This window comes from Leuciscus leuciscus, assembly GCF_965113295.1.
Source record: "Leuciscus leuciscus genome assembly, chromosome: 7".
In the NCBI taxonomy this organism is placed as follows: domain Eukaryota; kingdom Metazoa; phylum Chordata; class Actinopteri; order Cypriniformes; family Leuciscidae; genus Leuciscus; species Leuciscus leuciscus.
In genome coordinates, this window is record NC_138731.1 from 42,067,295 (window position 1) to 42,084,074 (window position 16,780).

A 16,780-nucleotide genomic window follows, 5' to 3' on the forward strand; every position below is an offset into this window, starting at 1 on the left:
TTTTTCCCATGTTCATCTTTCTTTAGTGTGTAATGTTGCAGTTTGAGCATGAAAAGCTCTGAAAGTCCGTCCAGCGTGAATTATTCTCTATATCAGTGTCACTGTTTCTGAACTCCCTGAAACGCCTCCATTGTAGTCTTGAGTTTTCTTCCGGGAACGAACACGTCACAATATTCCTCATTTAAATAATTCATACGCAGAATAAAGGGGCGGGGCCTGGTTGAGTTAGTTAGTAGTGTGTTAAACTGGGGGTTATGGTAAGGGGCGGGACATTTCCAAAACACACTCGAAGCGCTTGACCAATCACAACACACCGATCCAGCCGACCAATCAGAGCACATTGTGCTTTTCAGAAGGCGGGGCTTCATAGAGACAGGAACTAAACAGTGGTGCGTTTCCTGTACAACGATGTAACTCGCCTCCTAACTACAATAGTACGAGGCATCGTTGAATAAATCAACTAGCTAGTCACGACTGTTTCCTGAAATCGTATTGTCGCAAATTGGTCGTTCAGCCACGTTGGTTAATGATTTCACGCAGGTGTTGGAGTAATTATAACTTCTTTTTAATGAAATCGAATTAATGCTAGATGTTTTGCTATAAATTACAGACATGGCATCTGAGGACTATTTCTCATTTTTCTCAGTTATTTTGCTTTATTTCCAGATTTAATCATCGGCTCGTTCTTACGCACTAGAGCACGTTCGCACATGCGCACTCTTCAAAACACGGTGCTTTAAATCTCTTGACAAACTAAAAGAGGTAAATGACATTTGTATGTATTCTAAATAAAAGATGTAGGTTGTACTTTATGTCAGCTTGCTTATTTTGCTCAAGGATTTATTAAGTCCACATGTCATGCAAACTAGAAGCTCGTTGAGAGCTGTGGTTCCAAACACGCAACTCTGCGATGCTGTTTGCGAATGTTCGTTGGAACGAGGGTTTCGGGGAAACACCGACTCGTTGAACTATGATGATAACGACAGAACTTGCGACCATAGTTGACTAACGATGCTTTTGGGAAACGCACCCCCGTTACTGACAGACTGGGAAAAGCTGAAACAATGGAGAATATGGAAGAAAAAACAACGTGTTTTTTGAACATTCAAACATGGAATCATATTCTAGTAGAGCACAAAAATAAAATCAAGACTTTGTAAAAGGGCTTAATATGGTCTCGTGAAAGGAAAACTGAGGTCTAAAGGGTTTGATGTCTCTACATATCCAGGCAAGCAAGTCAAATTCTGCACGTGACCTGAAACTGCTCTGTGCGGATGATGAGCAAACCAGGACGTGTTGGGTTACAGCCATGCGCCTCTTCAAGGTGAGAACTCTCTCTCTCTCTCTCTCTCTCTCTGTCTCTCTCTCTCTCTCTCTCTCTCTGTCTCTCTCTCTCTCCCCCTCTCTCTCTCCCTCTCTCTCTCCCTCTGTCTCTCTCTGGGAGGTTTGTTCCCATTGTATCCCGCAGTGACGGTGGTCATGCTGAACCCTTAGAAGAAACCCAATCTAAGGATCTGTGTTAAAGCCTATTGAGCTGCCTATATGCGCAGCATTTTAAAGACAGGGTAGGCAATTTATACTGGTTGAAACGTCCTGATAGCGTTCAATAATAGAAGTGGTCTAAATATTAAAACGTAAATATATCATAATGTATATATAGATAATTCTGTGGAAGTTTCAGGATCAAAAAATGTTTGTCCAATCATTGCATTCGGTCCGATACGATGTCCTATCTGCCTGTTAACATATGTATTTCCATACCCATCACAAGTCATGAGCGCTTTTGCTGCGTGGCAAACCGTGACGTCATCAGACTTGGATTTATGCATTTTATTGTCAACACTATCAATGCCGAAATTAATCTGTAGCAGTCATGTGGTACAAAGAGCTCTGTAAGTTGTTTACGTTCATTATTATCGTAATGTTATGTGCTTTGAGACATGAGGTAGTTTAACGCCGTCTCTCTTCTCGTGACGCTTTGCAGACTCTGCTGTGGCTTTAGAGACGCTCTGAAGGGAGGGTGGGATCTTATGTTTCCAAACAAAGCTAGCTTGCTATTGCTAGCCTCTCTGAAATTTCCTACCCTACCTTTAAGTTATTATAGATGCACTCCTGACATAAACACTGTAGTCATCCTGATTCTGCTGCCTTCTAAGGGATCGTTCATACATGCAGCGATTTGCATTAATTTTCAATTAGATTTCCGGTTTCTAACTGCAGCTTCCCAAGTTACAAATGAATCTGTAGTTAAAGGATTAGTTCTCTTTCAAAACATTTTTTGCTGATAATTTACTCACCCCGATGTCATCCAAGATATCCATGTCTTTCTTTCTTCAGTCGAAAAGAAATTAAGGTTTTTGAGGAAAACATTCCAGGATTTTTCTACACAGAATAGACTTCAATGGCAACCAACTATACCAATGTTCAAAGAAGGTTCAAATGTCCGTCTCAATGCAGCTTCAAAGATTCCAGTCGAGAAATAAGGGTCTTATCTAGTGAAACGATCAGTCATTTTCTAAAAAAATATATATATATCAATATACTTTTTAACCACAAATGCCCGTCTTGTACCATCTCTGAGATGCGACAAGTATTACGTCATCACGTTGGAAATGTCACGAAAAAATAAAAAAATAAATTAAAACAAAGATGTCGGACGATTTTGAAGTTGGAGGAGAAAATGAGATGCCATTTTTCGCCCTTCCCTACCTTTTTGAACCGGAGTACACAGACAAATAACTTAGATAGATGACGTGACGCGTGACCTTTCCAGCGTGATGACGCAATGCGTGGCACATCTCAGACATGGTACACGACGAGCATTTGTGGTTAAAAAGTATATATATATATATATATATATATTTTAGAAAATGACCGATCGTTTCGCTAGATAAAACCCTTATTTCTCGACTGGGATCGTGTCAAGACTTTGAAGCTGCATTGAGGCGGACATTTGAACCTTCTTCGAACATTTGTATAGTTGGTTGCCATTGAAGTCCATTCCGTGTAGAAAAATCCTGGAATGTTTTCCTCAAAAATTTCTTTTCGACTGAAGAAAGAAAGACATGGATATATTGGATGACATCGGGGTGAGTAAATTATCAGCAATTTTTTTTTTTTAAAGTGAACTAATCCTTTAAACTAAACTCCCAAGTAAAAAAGCTACTGAAGATAACTTCTCCAACACTGTTTTAGAACTGTAGTGTATTGAGTTGAATACACAGAGTAAATTCAGAAGCACTGCTTGGCCACTCTAGATTAACACGATTAACTTATTTGGTTGGTCAGTTAATAGTCCACAGCGACACCTGTGCTCTCAGAGTTCGTGATTCAGTATTGCACAGTAAAACAAGAGAAGAACGTTGTTTTAACAATAACAAACACAACAAGAACGTTCTAAATCCTAAATCAGACACATATGAGGGTCTATTTCAGTTAGGAAGCTCCCTCAGAAGACAGGCGCCTATGTAGGCAGTAGACAGTATGTTATTGAACAGAGCTATAATCTGTTTGTTTGTTTATTTACAGTATGGCATGCAGCTTTACCAGAACTTCATCCAGCCCTATCAGAAGCAGAAGAGCTCTCCAATGGTGAGCTCCAGACACACACTGTCATCATGTATGTTTAAAGCATTGAGAGGCTCCATGAAAACCATAAACACACGTTACAGTCATACAGAGTGGAAACCAGCACTGAAATACTGTAATTTTTGCTCAGCACATCCTTGGCAGGTTTCTTTTTTTTTCATCAGAACTCACTTCTGATTTTTTTAAAAGAAGACTTTAAAGGTTAAAAATTCAAGACATTTTTTTGTGGGTGAGTAGACATGAGTTTGTGTATGATAGACATGATAGACAATATGATAGACATTTTCCCAGATATACAAACACACATGAATAATTATGCATCTACACACCAATGCAGACACACAATAATAGGAAACAGAAGTCATTTTGCATTGTGAAATTATTTCAATTAAGGACATTTTCTCCCCTAAATTCTCACTACTGTAATGCTTCTATTTTTTGTTACTATATATTTTAATATTTTATTAGATTTTATAGATTCTCATGCTCTCAATAAATTAAAGGGGTGGTTGATTATGATTTCACTTTTCTAACTTTAGTTAGTGTGTAATGTTGCTGTTTGAGCATAAACAACATCTGCAAAGTTACAACGCTCAACGTTCAAAGCAAAGGGAGATATTTTCTTTTAAAGAAATTGCTTTTTAAGGACTACAACAAACGGCTGGTAGGGACTACACCACATTCCTCTCGGGTTAGTGACATCACCAACCCTAAAATTTACATAAACCTGCCCCCTGAACACGATTTATAGATTATCAAGACAGAATATGCTAATCAATGACTAGAGGATAACTACACATAAGCTACATAAACTCATCAACTAACCATTCAGAAATGTCCTGTTGCTTCTACATGTTGTCACTTCTTCTTGAGTCTCTCCATCATTGTCTGACTCCGGTTTGAACATAAAAGGCTAAACGTTTTTGAAATTTTCAGTGCATGTGTGTGTGAGGTAAAAGTACACGAGCTCTTGAAGCTCCGCCCCTTGTGCCGGGAGCAGCAGCTCATTTGCATTTAAAGGAACAGACACAAAACAGTGCGTTTTTGCTCACCCACAAAAAGTGACAACTTTAACATGCTATATAAAAATATCTGTGGGGTATTTTGAGCTAAAACTTCACATACACACTCTGGGGACATCAGAGACTTATTTTACATCTTGTGAAAAGAGCATTATACCACCCCTTTAATTATTCCATAGACACTATTGTGGTATCTGTCAGGAGTTAGTAAGCAAAGTAGTGAACTTCATCCATCTTGTTTACTCCTTCACTTCCGTTCTTCACACATTGCGTCAGAACACAACTTCAAAATAGTAGTCAACAATTCAATTCTTCAACTCAACTATCATCCAATTGATTAAAACCCCATTTCTGAAAATATGAAAAGTAGCACGCTTTAACAAGAACTTGTTTTCCAGATGTTTTAAGGCTTTTTGTCATGAAAATAATGTCCCAATGCAAATCACTTGCAGCTTTAAAAAAAAAAGCTTCACATTCAAGCAAAATATAATTTCTTATTTCTTTTGATTTTGAGGCACATGGTTGAGGGCTCATGAGATTCAGCTCTCTGTGTCTGTGTTTACTTTCTTTCACTTTCTTGCTCAAACACAAAGAAGCAGTTGATGCAGAATGAGGCGAAGCTTGTGTCTTTGTGGATTATCCTGTCATCCAGGGTTGTAAACCCTTCCAGTTTGTGTATTAGTGCGTTTGTGTGGACAAGAACACATGGCTGAGATTAAGGACCTTTCGGAAGTCATAATCACTGCTTCTCTCACTATAGGGATCACTGTGAAAAGGAAATACTTCTTTTGTTAGATAAGTGAGTGTGCTCTTGAAAACCAGCACAGCCATAAGCCCCCACAACTCAAAATCCTTAAGAGGCGTCTGAACAAAGTATCCAGTGTTCATGTATAAGAATAACAAAATTCCTTTCCAACTAACATCCTCCTGCTCCATCAGAGAGAGAGAGAGAGAGAGAGAGAGAGAGAGAGAGAGAGAGAGAGAGAGAGCAAATCAGATCTGGCTCTGAATTTGTAGATGATCTCAGGCGAATACTTTTAGTTTCTGAGAATTCGTAGATGATCTAATGACATTATCTTCTGTAGAGCTGCTTTACAGCTGAAATTGAATTTTGTTTTATAATTGATTAATTTTACAACATTAATGTTGGCATGAAGTTGCGATGGTCTCTTCTTTCTTATTGTGACGGATATCTGAGTGAAACGGCTTCTAAAACAAGACAAAAATGTAAGACGGGACTTGATTTTGTCCATGGGGAATTGATTGGATGGTTGCGGTTAGATCTCTTGTGATTGACAGGTTGGTTGCTCCGCCCTCATCAGAGAAGAGAAGAGATGTCGCTGCAAGAGTGAGGGGAAATTATTTTGATTAAAGATTACAAGGGCACATGATTTAAAAATAAATAATGATGTGCACTGATAAGTAATCTATAATAAATACTGCAAAATTCCATAAAATAATACGAATTGTCGAACCATTAAGAACCATTACCTTTGAAACGGTCTATATTGTATAAAGTGCTATATAAATCACTGTGACTTTTCTCGACTCAGAATGGTATCTATAACCAGATTAATGTTTTGTTTTAATGATCAGAATCCATGTGTTTTTAGAGACCGCAAACCATTACATCATGAGCCTCACTAGAGAGTACAGATGTGGTTCGCTGGTGTGAAAAATCAAGTTTACATCATAATTCAAACAGGAAATATATACGCTTATTCATGTGCAAAATATTTGATCTTAAACTAGATGTCATGCTCGTTGTGACGTCCGGGGTTGGAAAAAATTCAGAAACTCTAAATTTTGGAAGGGTGAACTGCGACCCGTTTCCGTTTTCTGTGAGATTCACTATTGTATGTTTGTGTGTGTGTGTGTGTTTTCAGAGGAGCATCTCTGAGAACTCACTGGTGGCCATGGACTTCTCAGGACACAAGAGTCGGGTGATCGAGAACCCGTCTGAGGCGCTGTCAGTGGCTGTGGAAGAGGGCCTGTCGTGGAGGGTAACGTCCTCACACACACACACACACACACAACACACACTAGATACAACTGTGTAAAGTAGCGAAAACAGCATTGGAGTTTCTCAGTTCACTTTAGTTTACCGCAGTGCAGGAGTCTCCAACCTTTTTTCATTTGAGAGCTACTTTTTAAAAATGAAAGTGGCCTAGAGCTACTCATGTAATACAATACTTAAATCTCTTAATGTCTCATAACTCATATTAACAACTATCCAAACTGTTTTAGACCTGTAGGCCTATATATATGTCACCCTTAAATGTCAGAGAAAAGAACAGAATCAGAGATAAAAAAAATTATAGAAAATTGTACTTTGCATATTATACTGTAAAAACACATAATTATAGTTGATTTTAGTTGATCATAACTAGATGAAATGGCATGAACATTTCATTTCATGATTATAGTGACAAAAATGATCACGGTTATCACAGAATCCTGTTCAAAAAGTACTAATACTACACAATGAAATCAATTCACCAAGTTTTATCACGAAAACCAGCAAATGACAAATAAAATTAGCATCAATATGCACTTTTTGTTTACATAAACATTAAAATAATAACATTAAAAATGATGGCCAGATTTTAAAAGAGTGTCTTGCAACATGTTATCTACTAACATCTACAAGTTCAAATAAAGTATATATAATGAGCTAAAGCACTTTGACACTAAGGTCCCATTAGTTAACTAACAACAGTGGTGGACGAAGTACACATACCATGTACTTGAGTTAAAGTAAAGATACTCAAGGTAAAATATTACTCAAGTAAAAGTAGAAGTGCTGCCTTTAAACATTCACTTGAGTAAAAGTACAAAAGTATTTGCCTTCAAATGTACTTAAGTATCCAAGTACTATGATTTATTTATTGCTATAATGTCCTATTATAATTTTTGTCACAAGACTCTTGCTTAACTCAGTCTACATGAAGAATGTCACTCTTGGCACATCAATCTATTAATAAAATGACATTAATTAGTCTATATATATATATATATATATATATATATATATACATATATTTGAATTGAATACATTTTTTGTGTGTTTAATTTTGGACGGAAGGGGACTGATCCCATAAGGTATAATACATTTACAGTATTTACTGTACATATTTTTCACAAGAGTCTATGGTCATAATTATAAACATCCTAATGTTATGATACATTCACATAAACCTGCACAATGCCATTGAATATATATATACACACTACATTATGGGAGCAGCCAATTTCCCTACAAAATTAAACACCAAAAAGTATTAATGCAGTGTTTCTGCTACTCCTCAGAAAAAAAAAAGCTATTATATGCAAGTAATTTTAGTGTCAAGGTAATATGCAATGTTCATTATGCGTCAGTATTTACCGATAATTGCTGCAATAATAGCTGCTGCTCTCTGCCCCGCTTAAAATTATTGGCAACACAAATTGTTTGGAACTATTGAGAGCTACACGAATCACGTGACCGCGCGGCGGCGAGATCACAGTTGGCTTGTTCGACTTGAAACGGCGCACTGCACAGACCAATCGGTGAATGACATTAAAATACCGCAAGAGCGATTAGAGAGTAGACGGTTCTGTATGCTTTTCAATCGCTCTCGCGATTTCGCTCTATACTTTGATGTCATAAACTGATCGGTCTGTGCAGCGCCGGTTCAACAAGCCGTGTGTCGCAATCTTTTATATACTGTCTATGGTCGCAACTCTCATATTTAACGGCTCTGGTTCGCGCTTAGTAAATACCACCAAGGCAAGTTCAAAACAAAGCGCGCACGTTGTAGGCTACTGTGATAGGTGGCTCGTTTGACCAGTTAAGTTTTTATCCACTCATAAATAAAAAGGAACGACTGATTTTGAAAATGTAGTAGAGTAAAAAGTAAGATATTTGACTTTGAAATGTAGTGGAGTTAAAGTAAAAGTCTTCCCAAATTTAAATACTTCAGTAAAGTACAGATACGCAAAAAAGCTACTTAAGTACAGTAACGAATTACATTTACTTCGTTACTGTCCACCACTGACTAACAATGAGCGGTTAGTTCATGTTAGCTCAGGTACATTCAATAATATTACCAGATGCAACTTTTTAATAATGAATTAGTAAATGTTGAAATTAATAATATTTATACATGTATTTTTCAGCATTACTAATGCAGAAAACTTATTTTAACAAATGGAACCTAATTTTAAAGGGATAGTTCACCCAGAAATGAGAATTCTGTCATCACTTACTCATCCACAAGTTATTCTAAATCTATATGAGTTTCCTTCTTCTGTTGAACACAGAAGAAGATATTTTGAAGAATGTTGACAGTAGCCATTGACTTCCATAGTAGAACAAAAATACTATATCCTTTTTTTTTACAACTTTTTTTTTCGTCTGCGTGTCCACCGCGGTCTAAAGTACCGTGAAGATTAGGTAAATAGTCCGGTGATGTAGGATTGCGCGTTACTTTACAGTTCCCGCTGGATTTCATCCTCTGAATTTAAGCTAAATAAAGCCCGAACCTTGTCGTCGGTCCATCGGTCATATTTTTAAAACTCCATTGTTGATTCGAATAGCAAACAACTGTTACTGTACGCACCGCAACAGATGTAAAAAAAAATGGTGGTTGAAATTAAATGCTGCGTGGAGTCAACCAATCAAAATGCGCCGTGACCTCAACCAATCAGCATGTTCAGCGCCTAAGTCCCACCCCTGAAAGTTCCTGAGCTTTGAAAAAGTACTACCTCGCAAGCAGGGACTTCATTTAGACGCTGGTTCCTGTGATGGAAACACATGGAGTATCACCCCAAAGTCCATAGTTCCTGGGGAAAGTTCCTGAGTTGGAAACACGGCGTCAATGGGGTCCATCAACTGTTTGGTTACCCACATTCTTCAAAATATCTTCATTTGTGTTCAGCAGAAGACAGAAACTCATTTACACTCCTTTAAAGTGTTGCCAATTTTGGGGAAAAAAGAAGAAGATGAGTAATATGGAGCTAGTCATGAAAATGTAAGGTATTTTAAGACATTATTATACAGGAATAACAAGGTGCCACTCACAGGCAACAATGAGTGCGTTTACATGCACTTTCTTAAACCGATTATGCTTAATAAGCCGACAATGTGTGTGGTCACGTAAACGTGTTAAACAGTTTTCCTTTATCTGCGTAAAGTAATAAATAGCTTAAGATTTAGAGCTAGATTTGTGTCCAATAGCCCGATATTGACCTGCGTTCTGTCAGCTTATTGAAGTGCGCATGTGAGATATGTGAAAGGAAAGCGTCTTTATACTGCAGATTTAAGCACATTCAGCAAGTGTTTTGCAGTAGGGGAGGAGAAACATACATCACAAACTCGTTGTGCAGCCAAAGGACAAGTGGTACAGCTGCAGAAAATGCAAATATGAGAGGAGAATGAGTCTGTGCAAGTTTTTCGCTGACATTGTGAAATACTTGAAATGATTTATTTAACTTCACAACTTACATAATACAAATAGAATACTCTGAATGAAATGCGTGGATGCTTACATTTTGATGTCACCACTGGGGAATAACCTGTTTTTTAATACAGTCTGTAAACGCGGTTTTCTTGCCAAGTAATTAAATTGCATGTAATGTAAGTACTGAGTAATATTAAGCAACTACATTTACTTACTATAGGGTTAGGGGAGGATTTGGTTGAGGGTTAGTTGCATGTAATTATGCATAATTCACTGTTATTACTATGGTAAGTACATGTAACATATGTAACAAGAACACTGTAAAATCGGGTTATTTTTTTATTTTATTTTTTTTGGTAGTTATCGGCGTATTGGTGTGCATGTAATGCACAAGCTCAGTGTATCATACTGTTAGAAACATTTGGTGTGGGATAATACCTACGGTTTCACTTACAATTTACAGTATAAAAACATGGGCAGTATATTCTGTATGTTCGCTGTGCTTTGTAATGCAGTGTGTAACAAGTTTTGGTTTTGGTATTTTACAGTGTTCTTGTTACATATGAAGAGTTCAGATGCAAAAGCCTCCAAGTGCCATCTGAAATTTTCTTCTAGAATGATCATTTTTATAAAGCTTTTATATTTAGGTTAAGTGTTTTCACTTAAATGACAATTAATAGGTAATTTGCATTGCCATTTAAGTGAAATTATTGAACTTAAATATACGAGCCTGATAAAAATTATCATTCTAGAAGAAAATTTCAGATGGCACTTAGAGGCTTTTGCATCTGAACTCTTCATATGTTACATGTGCTTACCATAGTAATAACAGTAAATTATGCATAATTACATGCAACTAACCCTCAACCAAATCCTACCCTAACCCTATAGTAAGTAAATGTAGTTGCTTAATATTACTCAGTACTTAAATATATAACTACACTGAAACAATGACACCTTAAAATAAAGTGTAACCCGAGTGTTTAATCTATGTGTTCTCTTGTTCTTCTCCAGAGGAAAAGCTGCCACAGACTGAGCTCTCATGGTAGTCCATCCGCCTCTCAGAGCTCCATGTCCAACATAGGTAAAATAAATAAAAAATGAAATGAAAAGTGATGTTCCTCCCTCTTTCTGACATAATGATGTAATTTCCTTCTCTAGCCATCCATGTGGCTCAGCCGTGGTTTCACAGCAAACTGTCCCGGGACGAGGCTCAAAAATTAATCACTCAGCAGGGCCTCATCGATGGGTATGTTCCTTTAAATCTACCGAAAGGCTGCAAAAGATGAAGGAAATTATGAGCTCTAACTTCTGATGAACTTGAATTAAAGCTTCTGCATTTGTAAATATCTGTCTTCCCAGGGTGTTTCTGGTGAGGGACAGCCAAAGTAACCCGAGGACATTTGTTCTGTCACTGTGCCATACGCAGAAAATCAAACACTTTCAGATTGTACCGGTAAGTCAAGTAAGGAATAATTGACGACGGGCCATTGAATTATTAGAAAAATAATGCAATGCATGTATGAGAAAATGTACATTTTCAGCATTTTCAGGTTACCGCACCTCAAAACATTGTTCAAATGATGCATTTCAAGACATTTGTCAGGTTTTTGTACAACACTCTCTTGTGTGTTGTACTAATTTCTTACGCATTTAATTGCAAGCCTCCGTTGCTAATTCCAAAACGTCATTTTATAGCTAGTAATGGAGGTTTGAGCCATTGATAGAATAATAACTGCATTAATAACTGCATTAGAGAGAGAGACAGAGAGAGAGAGAGCGAGAGAGATTACACATGTGTGAATTACCCGAGTCTCTCAACAGTGTTCAGCGGCAGCGTCTCTACTAATAGCGAAACTGTAAGTTTAACTGCTTCAAGATCAGCGCCGTTATTACCTCGCTAGAGAGAAATGTCATTGTTGTCAAAGTTTTTAAACTATATTATGGATAAAATCATCAGAGCAGCGCTGACAAAACGTTTCTGTGCGAGTGTGTGTTCGTGCTGTATGTGTGTGTGTGTTTGAGTGGGGGAGAGAGAGAGCGGGAGAAAGAGAGTACGAGTTTCATTAAAAGTCCCATATTGTCAAAACTGAAATTTCCTGGCTTTTCTCATGATAACAGAGGTCTAGGGGCGATGAAACTACATTATAAGTTTCAAAACAGTCGATCCACAGACAAATGCACACAGCCTGGATAAAGTAGCTGTGCCTTTTCATGAGCCGTTGTGACTTCCGTATAAATGTGATGTCAGAACTACTCAGTCACCGCCTTCAGTCACCACCCCCACCAATGGTGGGTCACTCAGAAAACAACAGGCCAATCAGAAGAGAGGCTCATGAATATTAAGTAGACAGGCCAAAATCGACCTGTTCTTGGCAGAGCTCCAGAGAAAGGAGTTGTAAAAATATATTGAGATGGTTTTTGGTACTTATACCGCAAATATACTGTATATATTCTCAAGGACATCAAAACCTTAAATAAAACTTCAGAAAGGTGTACAATATGGGACTTTTAAAAATAATTGCATACCTTAGAACTTTCGTCAAGCATTCAACAGCCCTGTATATCTATCTATCTATCTATCTATCTATCTATCTATCTATCTATAAAATATAGAAAATATATATTACAGTATAAAGTCAAGAGATTTGAGTATGAATTCAACAGTTTATGTAAAAATGTAACATTGTTGTGTGCTTTTAACAGGGCAAAATCACCATATTAAGAGGGTCATATACAGACAAAAATATGAGATTTCTACATATCATGCAATAAAATATGTGTGTGGATGTAACACTCCAAATGTGTTTGTGACTGTGTCAGGTTGAAGAAAACAGCGAGCTCTTCTACAGTCTGGACGACGGACACACACGCTTCATTGACCTTCTGCAACTAGTTGAGTTTTACCAGCTGAACAGAGGCGTTCTTCCCTGTAAGCTCAAACATCACTGTGCCCGCATCTCCCTCTGAGGTTTTCTGGACATCAGCTTGTGCCTTCGACAGGAAACACAAACCGACTTTGTCCTGTATAGTTTCACTGTCCACCCTCTGATGAGCATTAGGGTCTGAACTCTGTGTGTTTGATATGGATGAGTATTACTAAAGGACTTTTGAGGACCCTAATATTCACCAAGGGATGATCATCTGTGGTGCGGCAATGTATAACGTACTATATCCTGATACAAACACTCTCAGTGTGGATGAGACCACCTTATTAAGCTATCAATCAAAGCTAATGTTTAACGGCAGACCGTCTGGTGTGAACAAACTGAAGTCGGGTGCACATGCTACGATTTTTTCTTGGGTAAAACATTTCTTTCAGCATGAATAAGGTACAAATTACAACCCCTTATTTTTTTACGACAATTATTATTGTATTTATGTAACATTTAATGTAATTATTATTATTATATAAAAATATTACAATTATTGGTAACACTTTACAATAAAGTCACATTAAGTTACATTTAATAACAATGAGCAATGCATTTGTTACAGTATTTATTAATCTTTGTTAGTTAATAAAATACAGTGGTTCATTGTTAGCTCAGGTCTATTAGATAATATTAAAGGGGCTGTATGTAGAATTCAGAAACCCTTGTTATTAGCGACACCGGTGGCCGTTAAGTGAACTGCAGCCAGCAATTTATTGCTCACACTCGTGCACACGTAACGTACAAGTGTATTGTAGCTAATATTTTTAATTACATTAAATGTTACATTGAAATATAATAATAATTCATCATCATATTAAAATAGAGCAAAACAACTAAAACAATTATTAAATATATGAATTGTTCAGACGCAAAATTCCATCTGGAATTTTCTTCTAGAATGATCATTTTTATCAAGCTCGTATATTTAAGTTCAATAATTTCACTTAAATGGCAATGCGAATTACCTATTAATTGTCATTTAAGTGAAATTACTGAACTTAAATATGCAAGCTTTATAAAAATGATCATTCTAGAAGAAAATTTCAGATGGCACTTAGAGGCTTTTGCATCTGAACTCTTAATATATATATTTTTAAAGTTACATAGAGAAAATGGCAGAATGGGAAAAGGCCCTATACTTTCAGCAGAAGACGAAATCGATTTCTGAAAGTGTCTAAAACGTTAAAAACTCCAGAAAGGTCTATAATGATTAAAGCCTATTTGTTAGCATCCATTTTGGAAACAATAGAGCAATTAGTAAGTGAAACCAATAATGATCTAAAACACCCAAGTCAATCATGACCCAAGTTAGATGGCTATCGTACAGGCTATCGACTTCTAGTTGATGTTTGCTGCAGGACAGAAAAGGCGTGGCGTCTGCACCCGGCGTAAAACATGTGGTATAGCCATAATCTGAACACTTAATAAGCTCAAACTGTTGCTGTTTTTCCAGGGTGTTCCTTTTTATCCTTTAATCATGCGTCAGAAAAATTCAGGTATTTTATATTTGACGTGATACATGGTGTTTGTTGGGAGAAATGTCCTGATCTGTACCCGCCACCAGCGACCCGTCACAAACGAACGTACGAACACTTGACATTATCCTCTGCCGTGGAACGCATCACTTCCTCCCGACGACAGCGATGTACGGCGAACACGGTTTACTCGGAAGAGCTGCACGCATGGAAGAGTGGGCGAGACAAATCACGTCACGGCAGATCACACAATCGATGTACATTTGAAATTGATTTTTAGAGACACATGGCAGAATTCAGGTAATCGGTGTTACGCACATGAACTGGAACATTTGTAATAGTAAAATGATCAAAAGTGACGGTTTTTCCAGGAGATGCACAACTTTCATTTTTTATGAAAACAAACCTGACAACACAGATCTGGCGTAAAGACTAATTACCCGAGGATTTGTTTTAAATAGCCAATATAATTGTAGACTAAAGCATTTCTAGATTAAACAATTAGGTAAGTCAAACAAATAAGCTGCACATTCATGGATGTCATGGGCTGCGATTTCTGTTGTAGAAATGAACAACTGGTGTGTTTTCTGCGTCCTCTCTTGATTTTTTTTTTCTGTGTATGTTTCTTGTAGAATGACTTGTTAAACGAACACAATATTATACATTGTTTTACAGCTGTGTATTAAAAAAAAAAAAAAAAATCTGATGGCCAAGGTCATAATTGCACTGTAGTTGGGACACTGGTAACTTTTGATTTCTGACGTTGAAGCTTATCCAGTATATGATAAGATTTCTCTGACTGTTACTTTTGTTTTTATTGCTTTTTTGTTATTATTATTTTTTTTTGATATTTAGATCTGTTATTGCTGTCATATCCATCTACTTGTGATCAGACTTTTTTTTCTACAGCTGTGTGAATGCTGGAGTGTATGTGAATTGTTTTGTTTTTTTACACCCTTATTTCATGGTAATTGTACAGTGAAATCTCACAAAACCTCAAGGACTGGGTCATATTTCATGTGAAAAAGAAAAAGAAAAAAAAATAGAGGGAATCAATTCTAATTTACATAAATAATTATTTTACTATTACCATACTTTTCAATTTAAATTATTTTCTGCATTACATAAGTATTTCCCCCGGGAATTCTCAGTATGCAGAAAATAATTTGCTATTCAAATTGTAAAGTATGGTAACGGTAATCATCGTAAAATAAACTATTCATGCAAAATATATTTTGTTCTTTTCTATTTTTTCGATTCTTGAAGTGAAATTTGACCAGGACATGCTTGTGCTTCTGATTGAATCACAGTATTAAAGCATCAAAATCATAGTCATATCGCTACAGTCATATTTCCAGCACATGCCAGTCAGATCAAATGTTTTCTCCTCACTAACCGTGTGTCTGTTCATTTAGAGTAGATTCACTATTCAATGTTTGTTCCTTATTATTTTCAGTGCGACACTGAACTATGTTGTTTAAATATGAAACACATTTTTGTACTTTTATTTCCTGATGTTTAATGACACTGACAGCAAATAAACTTGAAAAACCTTGTTCCATCCCAAAATGATCTCATGTCTTATTTCGCATAGGCCTATTGCTATTTTTCCATAAATTTTCCATCAAATATGTCAATCATCTGCAGGATGCAATAAAGCCCCCAAGAAACGTATACACACATAATTATTTTTGCGGGTTTCAATAAATAGGCCAAACGTTTTAGACATGCAGTTTCTGAATAAGAAAATGAGCCGTGAAGGACCACCGGTGGTCCACTGATGATTGGATCATGATCAAACTTTATCACACAGGCTTTCTGTACACTGTTGAGTAGGTGAAAGGATGGTCCCTTGTTGTGTGACACCAGTAGTCAAACATGCAGGAGTAAGTACGATTCTCCGAGGATCTTTTGCTGCATCCAGAGTCTGTGATTTGCACAAAGCGAGTGGCACCCTGAAGCAAAAACACCACAGCATCCTCACAGCGTGGTGTTGTATCCTCAGGTATACACCTACTGGGTCAAGGCTTCATCCTACAGCAAGAAACAAACCTCCAGGCTATGCCTGAACTACTGGACATCAAATGATGGATGGCCTGAGCCCGACTGAACTGGTCTGGGATGAACTGGACAGAAGGGGGAAAGCAAAGCAACACGTGTGGAAACTTCTGCAAATGTGTTGGGAAGAGCTTTCACAGCTACGAAAGATTTGCTTGGTTACACATTATCAATTTCTATTATTCAGATCAGATCAATGATTGTTAGGCTGCATAAATTCGGTCAACCGGAACCGGGCGGGAACACTTCCTAAAACACCC

General features: G+C 37.1%; 1 protein-coding gene across 5 annotated transcripts in view; it reads left to right on the forward strand.

The window, feature by feature from the left end:
* The window catches only part of grb14 (growth factor receptor-bound protein 14), a gene marked incomplete at its 5' end in the record, with an annotated part of 96,024 nt that extends 79,993 nt beyond the window's left edge, over positions 1 to 16,031 (forward strand). For all 5 annotated transcript variants that reach the window (XM_082174729.1, XM_082174728.1, XM_082174730.1 and 2 more), the window contains 7 exons: positions 1,229 to 1,324; positions 3,529 to 3,591; positions 6,497 to 6,613; positions 11,066 to 11,135; positions 11,213 to 11,300; positions 11,414 to 11,507; positions 12,875 to 16,031. In XM_082174729.1, coding sequence (XP_082030855.1) covers positions 1,229 to 1,324; positions 3,529 to 3,591; positions 6,497 to 6,613; positions 11,066 to 11,135; positions 11,213 to 11,300; positions 11,414 to 11,507; positions 12,875 to 13,021 — 675 coding nt within the window. In that variant the 3' untranslated portion in view covers positions 13,022 to 16,031. The remainder of the gene's footprint in view (positions 1 to 1,228; positions 1,325 to 3,528; positions 3,592 to 6,496; positions 6,614 to 11,065; positions 11,136 to 11,212; positions 11,301 to 11,413; positions 11,508 to 12,874) is intronic.
* Between the last annotated feature and the right edge of the window lie 749 nt (positions 16,032 to 16,780).